At 37.9% G+C, this 10,113-nt stretch overlaps 1 protein-coding gene across 1 annotated transcript; it reads right to left on the bottom strand.

The window, feature by feature from the left end:
- Window positions 1-392: 392 nt before the first annotated feature.
- LOC111336486 (zinc metalloproteinase nas-4-like) lies at window positions 393-9,610 on the bottom strand. Its single transcript, XM_088733048.1, has 8 exons — window positions 9,535-9,610; window positions 8,735-8,884; window positions 5,719-5,845; window positions 3,770-3,861; window positions 2,758-2,841; window positions 1,590-1,732; window positions 1,213-1,328; window positions 393-498 (listed from the first exon to the last, which is right to left on the bottom strand). Exons 1-7 carry the CDS (start codon window positions 9,590-9,592, stop codon window positions 1,236-1,238), a joined length of 747 nt encoding a protein of 248 aa, XP_088589174.1. The 5' UTR covers window positions 9,593-9,610; the 3' UTR covers window positions 393-498; window positions 1,213-1,235.
- Window positions 9,611-10,113: the final 503 nt, after the last annotated feature.

Below are 10,113 nucleotides of genomic sequence, written 5' to 3'. Positions count from 1 at the left end.
ACTGTTGAGTCACTTGTAAGTAGGCGTCAGAAATTGGCGGGGAAATAATTTAAATATATCCTAGAATCTGAAGCGCATCCTTGTAAACGTTTATCAGACAAGGTTGTGGGTCATGGCCATAACCTAACATCTTGTAAGACGAACCCAATACACATCAGAATACCTGCATCACGCACTATTAGAAACAAACAATCGTTTATTTTTAGAGGTGCTAACCTTAATTTGACATAACTGAATTGTAGATATATTTGTGGTGTTTTGAGTTTTTGAATTTCGAAATTTTTTACTGTAGTATTACCGTAATTCTTATTGCCGAGGGTAATAAATAAAGGTATTATTATTGCTATTATTACCACCATTTCCCCTAATTCAAACAACATATGCAAGGCAGAGAAGTCTCCAACACCTTTATTCATTTATTCATTCAGTCCATTCTACTAGGCTAGGGTGATCACTATTTTAATCCAGTGGTTGATTTCCAGTTTGTTTTCAAAGACCCTGCAAGAATAAAAAGTACATCAACACTGACTGAACGAAAAGCCCTCTTTCTTTTGACTGTTTATCTGTAGTTTGTTTGTTTCCTTTTGAAAAATGAAACACGACGCTCCCGTCCTCAGTGCTGAATCTATGAAGTAATGATCCAACAACAGTTTTTCACGTATGTAATATAAAAAGACTGTCCGCGAAGCGAAATTTTGTTTTGCAAATCTGATCCTAACTAACTTTATATTCCTCAATTACATTCTTCCTTGCTGGGACTCGCGCTTTCTTTAGTTTTTTTCTTTTTCTTTCTTTTTCTATTTTTTAATTCGGAGAAGAGCTTTCTTGAAAATCGGTCATAATCTAACAGAACATTGATTACATGACGTGCTTCCCTTATCGTAAAAATTTTGTGTCTTTTTTATGGCTTTCATATCAATCTTTGCGTTGATCTTTGCAAGTACTATTGCAAGTAATTTTAAGGGAATTTCAGGAACGATTTGAAGATAAATCTTTATAAGAATGGCCAGCTACTTCTCTATTATTGGACGTTCTCATTAAAAAAAAAGAGTGTAATGAGTTCAAAACGAACCGCCATTTGACCACATTTTTTATAACACCACTAGACTCGTTACAATAATATGTCAAAAATCTCAAGATCAACTTTCAATAAAATTGATAACGGTCAAAAGCAATAACTGTACTGTCACCGTTACGATTACGTAGAATTACCTCATCGATTGTCTTTGGCTCCTTTAGCCTCTGCATCTTCTTGGTTTTCTATACATTCTTTTCATCTGTTCTTTGTCAATACGGCTAACTCTCACGGGAGTGCGGCGAAGCCTTACCTAAAACAAAATACAAAAATATGCTCTGTTACACGATCAGCTGTATAAGTAACGTATAACATAACAAACAAAACTTTCCATTGCGACGGATTGCTTATTTAACTAATTTGAATGTCGCATTTTAATGATGGGTTGCCTTTTTCACATCACTTTAGTTCTGACCTAGCCTCGAGAAGGTCTTTGTAAATAGTTTTGTCAGTGTAAGACAGATCCTGATGGGTAAAAAGTTGAAAAGATAAAAATGCAGCTCTGGCAACTTACACCCCGTCGTTTAGGTACAATTGTAGGCCTGCGATTCCTGGAAAAAGCTTTCGGCCCATAGTGCATCACGCTATAATAATCATAGCGAAAACCAAGAGAGTTGATGACATTACGGCCCAGCTTCCTGAAGTTGTGCTTCGCTCCTAAAATTCAAATAAACGATTAAAAAGAAAACCGCTTGATTAAGAACCCATGACATTTGCCTTTTTTTCTTCTTTAACTGAAGAACAGAATTTTATAACTGAACAGAACAGAACAGAACAGAATTTTATAATAATCCACTGCTCACTACCACGAATTTAAGGAAAATATCTAGAGGGTCTCAGCGGGGATAACTGTTAGCGATAAGAGGGCAAAAAATTATTTAGCCGTTCGGCGTAAAACTGGTTTATTTTAACCCTTTTTTTTAAATTGAGCTGCTCAAAGAAATTTTCTGTGGGCGGTAAAAGCCAGAACCCTATCGAGACTCTCTCTCTAGTTTTGAAAAAAAAAAAAACTATTCAAAGTTATTTACCGTTAGCCGTAACAGTCACCACCTGATTGAGACTCTCTCTGGTGTATTGAATGCATTTCTAAGATTATTAAAATCATTGGTTCGTATCTTCTACTGGTACGACGAGACCCGCCCTTTGAGGCAGACTCATGATCATCTCAGACAATTGACAATCATTGGATGAGGTTGGCCTTGGAAACGACACCGTCTCCCTTAAATTCTACTTGGAACGAGACCATCTCTCTTGCCATCTACTGAAGCCGAAGACTTTCGTTTACTTGGCTTATGTGCGGCGATGAAAATCAGTTAACTGTATTTTTATCCTCACCACGAAATTCACACGTGTTATAGATGTTTTCTCACGAATGAGATCACTACCACTCTTTCTTCCTTTTTTCTTTTTCTTTGTCTTTTTTTTTTTTTTTAATTCTGAGATGGGAAGAAGGGGGTGAAATCCTCCAAAAAGAGCAGATAACAGGACGGAAACTTTGTTAGGTAGAATTAGCTGCGTGCACACACTGTATAACCAATCGAAATTTAAATGGTTACACCAATGTATAGAAAAATTTACATAATTACATTCTTAAGAGTAAATGAGGGAACCGAACAAAGAAAAAGAAACACAAAACAGGAATAAAATTATTTTAAAATATATTATGCACTACTAAGATGTACTTGGCTGGATGTTTCGCCACAATATCCTGACATATCTATCCCGGTCAGGACGAGATTGTTCATGCCAGAGACCCAGAGCGTGACCTAAGATAAAAAGAAGATGTAGATTATTTACTTAATAACACTTAAGTATATTAGTCTATTAGTCACAGTGTTGGCTCATTTGGGGACCTTAAGAAACCACGACGGCGACGCCAAGGAAGACTTCGATTAAAAAATGAATTTCTACTCTTAGTTAGAACTTGAAAAATGCCTGCAGGAGCCTACTGTCTCATACAGCGCCACAGCTCAACTTCAGCATGACGTATAAAGTAGCCGTTGAGTTCCAAATGGAAAATAAAATAATTTGCCGTCGCGGTTCCGGTTCGCAGACGACGCAAGTTTTGGCGATTTCACGTTGTTGTTTTGCATAGGACGGCTAAGAAATGTACAAAGTTTCGAAACGCACGTGCTGGGCTATTGTTCTGCCGATTAGATCTCTTGTTTTTCCACGTCCTCGTTGCCGTCGCCGTCGTGGTTTCTTAAGGTCCCTATTATTAATCGTGACGGGGGAGAGGGGTGAAAGGGTTTTTTAAAGGAGGAAGAGGGTGGATTTTTTGTTACTAAAAGATTGTGAAGGGAGGACTTTATAAAATGTAGTGTTTCTTTTATCTCACTCACCCCTGTGTCATGACGTCAGTTTTCTGTACTAAATTTAGCACACTACGCATGAGCACTAGGACAGTGATTTTACATTCTTAGACAGGGACCTCGTGGTCACAGAGAATTTTCCGTAAAATGTACATTCAAGACTAAAAGCAATTAAACCGTTGTTGTTTTATACTGAGTCTGTGAGTAACATTAAGATGACACCCAAGGTGCAGTGGCTTTACCAAAAATATTCTGTGAATTAAATGATTACTGCAGACAGAATGAAAGGAAAGTCAGAGTGGGTCGCTTATTCAAAATGACACCTCAATGAAAATGAATTGCTGGACTGTTGTGTTTTAAATGGAATTTAAAGCAACCTCACCAATTTCATGAGCTACTATTCCTCTGGTCCAACATCCACGAGCAAGAGTAAGGGCTTGGCGCCTTCCAGTTCTCCCCACATACGATGAACATCTATTGAAGGAAAATTGAGCTAGTATTGCTATTTATCTTCTAGCCGGCCAAAGCATCCTAATGCGCTCTCTGATTGAGAGAAGGCCGAATATATGGACTTCACATATTCAATGTAAAATATATGAACTTCATATATTCATTGTATCAGAAGGCCGATCGTTACAAACTTATAAAAAAATCAAACAAAACAAAATCCTTGGCATACGCAAAGAAAACTCTCTTGGAGAAGCCTCTCTTTTTAATTAGAATTATCTCAGTCTGTTTTTCTCTACCATCTACTCGATAAAAGATTATTCAGTTCATGGAGGATCTTACCGTAATTAATTAAATCATTCGGACTCTTTTGATACGCACATCTTAAAGGTTTAGAGAAAATCAAAATGTTATCCACCAGCCTACGTCGGTCCGTATAGGGAAAAACTGTACCCTCTGTCTTGCGTACCACCCTCGGCTTACGGTTAGGCCGTATAGATTGTTCTCGCATAATTTTGGCAAATTTGGAAAAATGAGCATGATTTTTGCTTTTGTCACATGCAGCTCTAGCATATTTTCATTTTTTTCGAAGGGAACACTACGAGAGTCACGACTTGCTTGGTCTTTAAGATTGAATATTTCCAACTCCGTTCCATGGTTCAGTCTGATTTGGCTTTTTTAATGTCTAGGGGGAAGGAGGTTTGAAAACTTATGAGTCGTTCGTCGTCAAAAGGACTTTCATGAGAAACCAGAAGTGAAGATTGCGTCGGTCCCAGTTCCCGCTTTCACAGTTGACAAAATGGCCTCCAAGCTAAGGGAAACGAGACGGTAACATCGAACATTTTGACAAAGCTACAGTTGCTGCTTTTAGTCAGGAATAGTGTCCAGGGGGTTAATTTTTTTTTTTTTTATCAGAGCAAGTATGCAACTCAAATAAGGAAGGAAGCATCATGATGTTTTACCAACAGTAAATACATAATATAGACTTGTTTTGTGTCTATATTGTTTGAAAAATGTACTTAGGGAGAAGGTGGTCTAATAATCGAGCACGATTTTGAGCATAATTTTTAAATAAAAAAAGAAAAAGGAAAAGAAGAAACCAACAATGCTAGAAGCATGATATGCTACTTTTCGAAGCACAATCTAGAAGATTCTACTTCACTTACAGCCTCGTACTGCATCCTATACCTCAGCCACAATGTTTTCCCAGTACGGCTGGTGAATATCATTTAATTATTTCCTCAATATCTTTTCCCCCGGATGGTAAGCATAGTTAAGAGGTGATGTTAAAGCCAAGAAGCCAAGATGGAAGTTAATATTGATTTGTAACGACTTTCGCTGATTTTAATAATGATACAGTTTAAAAGCCCTTTACCGTTTCGGTTTTGTAATGTTAGCGATCTCCTGTTGCATTTCAATTCATTTTACTGAGTTCAACGATATTTTTCAGTTATGCCTGAGTAAGACTCAGACTCGCGATACCTTCCCCGCCGGTGAAAATTACTGACTAAAACGAGAATGTAACTCTTTTTAGGAAAGTTAACCCCTATGGTCATCAACGACTAATTTTTGATTTTTCAGTTTTGTTACTAAGCAATAAAAGGCAATTAATATTCGAATATTAATTAAACACTGATACGCTTCTTCTCCCCGATCTGCCTCTGATTTTCTGCTTTGTTTCTTACATAACAACCTTTGATACTAACTCCTTTAATCTTTACTTATCACCAATACAAGATCGTTTCATTAAAAGACGATAAATAAATAAGAATTTTTTTTTGATGTGCTCTTGATAAAAACCTAGATAATCATTTTTAACGGCTGACCTACCAAATTACCTTTTTTTTAACAGACTATCAATAAAAAGCACTCTTAAAGACTCACCCTCTACCAGGTACAAAGTAGACATAGGCACGTTCACCTCTCCTCCTTCCCCTGAATCTAATACATGACTTCTTCCTCCACTCCCACATTCCCCGCCGTATAGCCCTCCAGGCTCTACGATTCCGGCCTTTTGAAAAGTAAATGAAAATTATGAGGATAATGATACAAATCATCAAATGTTGAACTTGTTGCTCAAAAAAAGGGCGTGACTGAAGATGGCGACACAATTTTAGCATTACCGTAATTTGCACTCTCGAGTAATATTCTCTTTTTTTCCCTGATTGGTTTTCACAATGCGTCCTTAATGTAGGGTCATCCTTATGCCATATAGAAAGTCAGTTTAAGACTGGCCCCTCCGAGAACAGTCCATTTCCTTCCCTTGAATCTCAATGCATCGGGAATCATTGAGTTTTGAAGGAAATAAAATGATCTGTTTCCCTCGGGACCAGTAGTTCAGTTTTTAATGAATAGCGATGAGGAATATCACAGCCTTAAAAAAGCTAATGATAACCATGACTATAACAATAACAGTGGTAAATAATAATGATAATCGTTATGGATTATTACCAGGAGTAACAGTAAAATATGTGCAATAGTTTTCACAATTAAGCGATAAGAACTGTGATTTTTTAGAGCTTAATGCATACGCTTATTTACCAGGGTCTCGAGTAACAATTTGCGTGGGTAACCTCAAACTTTGGTATACACGCTATGCAAAACGAGCATTCTTCTGTAGGGATTGGTAACGAGTTTTGTTCCAAAACGAGGTCGGTCAGCCATCCCCATTTCGTTGTACGCTTTTTTAGAAAGGATTTTCTCGAAATCCTTTTTTTTTTTTTGCATTTGTAAATGCCTACACACTGCTGTGTTCCTAATTTTACCTTTAAGGGCCATCGCAATTCAGATGGGGAAAAAGTTTCATTCTTTAACTTCCCGAAGAATGCAGTTTTGCGAAAGAAATGGATCCATGCGATTCGAAGAGATCCCGGAAAAAATTTTGAACTAACTCGTCGGACTAAAGTGTGCTCTCGTCATTTCAAGAAAAATGACATAAAAAAATCATTGAATGGTATTATAACACTGAAGCCTGGTAGCATCCCATCAAAATTCTCGTGGTATATGGCATCGCCAAAGAAAAGAAAATCGCCTACGAAACGCCAAACAGTAACAACAGAAGAATAACTTATAGAAGCACAAGCAGAGAATGCTAAACTTAAAAAAAATATATATATGCACTTGAATCTCAATTTCAGGATCTTCGACTGGAGTTAGAACGATCAGCCAAAGCAAACAAGTTACTAATGGCTGAGCTCGACTCAGAACGACAAGAATCACTTCAGACTTTGTTCAGTTGATAATGAAATAGGGAAAGATGAATTACAAAAAGAGTGTACGCTTCTCCAGGACAAACTCCATCACACAGAGCAAGAGATATTCACCCTAGATAACTTAAAATCTGATGAAAATATTGCGTTTTATACTGGTTTTCCTAATTATCGTACATTTTTAGCAATATTCAAGTTTATGAATTAATACAAGAGATGAAGAAGAAAATTTGAGATATCACACTTTGGAAAAGAATGATGTGGAAGCAGATTTTTATCAAAGTCAGGTTAATGAGGACAACATTAAAGATCAGGATGACGAAACCCCAAAGAGAAAATGTGGCAGACCAAGGAGATTGACAGTAATTGATGAATTTTTCCTTGTAATGTGTAGGCTAAGAAGAGGATTTGCTGAGCACCACATAGCCCACTTATTTGGAGTTTCTCGGGCCACTGTCAGTAGATTGTTTACAACCTACATAAACTACATGTTTTTGAAGTTTGGTCAAGTGAATATTTGGCACTGGGAAGCGTAGAATTGCTCATATTTCAGTCTAAAACAGTTACCAATAACTCACAACTCTCTAAAACTTCGGTATAGTCACACTTGTGCAAGGCTGACCGACCTCGTTTTGGTTCAAACTCGTTACCAATCCCTACAGAAGAATGCTCGTTTTGCATATCGTGTATATTTGATATATTAAAGCTCACACAGCAACCAAGTGGACAATCAGACCTAGTTGATTTGCCAAGCTTCAAAACAAAGGCACTGGTGGTAGCGGCGATTAGCGGTGATAATTTTAGAATTATCCCACCCAATTGTATAATAAGTTAGGCATATGTGCTCTGCTAAAGCTAACTTTTTCTTTTTCGCAAAAGAAACGCGTGCCAAACTTACGTTTGGTCTGTCAGATATAATCGTGATCACACGATCATTGCGCGGAAAAGAAGATCGATATAGTGTCGGTTCCTTGTTCTTTCGTAATCGGTATTCCCAACAATTGTAATTTCCCCGGTCACATCCATTAAATTTTTATACCTGAGTAGCATCAAACTACTTCTTTAGTATATTTCCTAGCTCCAACTTTGAGCTAACCGCCTCCCGGTTAGCTCAATGGATAAAGCGCTGGACTGTTGTGCGGGAGGTCGAGGGTCGAGGGTCGAGGGTTCGAGCCCCGGCCGGACCAACACTCAGGGTCTTAAAATAATTGAGAAGAATTTGCTACCTTTCTATAACATCAAGAAATGGTTAGATATTCTAGTCTTCCCGGATAGGGACGAATAAATGGAGGTCCCGTCTCCCGCAGGGTTGGGGTAGGAGACGTAAATTTCCTACACACGAAATTATCGTGTGATGGATGTCCTCCCCTGGGGTGGGATGGGTGGGAGAGTGGACTAGCATGAATGGTTCCTATGTTCCTTTCTAGTCCTTCCCCACTGCAAAACTTAATGCAGTGAAAATGGACTAAACTGAATTAAATTAAATTAACTATCGCAGTTCGGCAGATGAATCATGGAATCTTCATGTTTTATTTGATAATAAAGCAAAATGTTTTCAACGATAACGTCATCAAAACGTCTATCCTCCCATAGATCATAAGTAAGAACCAAATAAAATGCGTTTATAATCACTTGTCTTTTAAAGCAATTTGTTCACGGAACTGTTCGTAACATATTCATTTTGAACTTACGTAATGCGGGATGAACAGACATAACCATAACACCACCAGGCCACCGTCGACCGATATTTGCAGCTCTTCCAAAGCCACCCATCCTAATTGCAGCCGCTTGTCTACGTTCTAAGACCACGTCTCCTTCGAATAACTTTGGATTTTCTAGCTCTGCAGTTTTAGGGATGCAAAGAAAACAAAGAAAATAATAATAACATTTCTTTCTAACAGCCGCGTTCAGAATGTGAATATTAATATAAAAATATTACCTAAAGTCCTGTAACTTCTGGGAGTGTCACTCTCCAATCACGTTTATCTCAGTAATGCCTTAGTTTTTATTGCAAAGATTTTAAATGACTTTTTTCTTTGGTTCAGTAGACGGTTCTCCAAAGGTAACTTTCATAACTAGAGAAATGTTTGAATTGCACAATGACAATGCGAAAAAGTCATAGAAATTTGCTCAATCGAACATTGCAAAGTTCTATTAAAGGAAAGTGAGCTGACATAATGATCCAATGTGTTAATAAAAGATTTCAGTTCCTCAGGAACGTATGATAATACCGAAAAATCGCGATGCCTTTAGCCCCTAAACCTCGCTCGTTCGTACAAAAATGAACTGAGCTCGTAAGTTCGGAAGATAGATCCAAATGCCCATTCAATCCCTTTAGGATGTAAGTCCAGGTACACAAGTTACAACCTTTCCAAGGCAAGTTTACAAAACTTTGTATTAAATGCGAACTGATAAAAATTCCTTGCACTGGCATTGACGACCAAATCAAAAGCACAATGTTAAGAAAAGTGCCAGATCCGATTATGCTCACCTTTGAGACCCTGGACGATTGCGACCGCGCACAGAACAAGAAGGAATAACCACTTCATGATGCTTCCTCGTGAAACCCGATATGGGCTATGAAGAACAGCCCAACGTTCTCACATTTATTCCAAATTTTGTGAAATCACCTGCTTAGATCTCCCACTCTTTTTTGAAGCACCTTAAAGTACTTTGTGGGCTAGTATGAAGGCGGAGGGACACATATGCTCCAGATGACAAGGCTCACTGAAGTAGCGTGGATTTATGTTACGCGTGGATTTTTTGCTAATGGAGTTGACGTATCTAAAAACTTTTCAAGTGTTTGTTGCGTTATTGCCGTGTGTTCGCCTAGATCAAAACTTGGGTCGAAGCAATTAGTTACCCACGCAAACACGAGTATGCACTTGAATCAAATCATCTGAAGAACAAAAAACGGAGGAGTGTGCGTCTGCCGAACACAATAGAGTTTTCTCGCTGATGTCTGACTTTTGGCAGTTGTCTCAGAATAATTTTAAAGTCATTTAAAGTTGTTAATAATAATCACATGGATTTAAATGCGGGGATGTGAGGGTGAAATATGAGAGTAAAT

The sequence above is a fragment of the Stylophora pistillata genome, chromosome 9 (assembly GCF_964205215.1).
Source record: "Stylophora pistillata chromosome 9, jaStyPist1.2, whole genome shotgun sequence".
Taxonomy (NCBI): Eukaryota; Metazoa; Cnidaria; class Anthozoa; order Scleractinia; family Pocilloporidae; genus Stylophora; species Stylophora pistillata.
This window is presented reverse-complemented; position numbering and strand designations above follow the sequence as displayed.

What these genes read in the sequence shown, in the direction of transcription:
- LOC111336486 (XM_088733048.1), bottom strand. Translation starts at nt 9,592, where the DNA reads ATGAAGTGGTTATTCCTTCTTGTTCTGTGCGCGGTCGCAATCGTCCAG. An exon ending in GTCTGTTCATCCCGCATTAC is followed by an intron (nt 5,846 to 8,734) that starts GTAAGTTCAAAA and finishes ACTTTTCAAAAG; the next exon opens with GCCGGAATCGTAGAGCCTGG. An exon ending in AATAGTAGCTCATGAAATTG is followed by an intron (nt 2,842 to 3,769) that starts GTGAGGTTGCTT and finishes TTTTTATCTTAG; the next exon opens with GTCACGCTCTGGGTCTCTGG.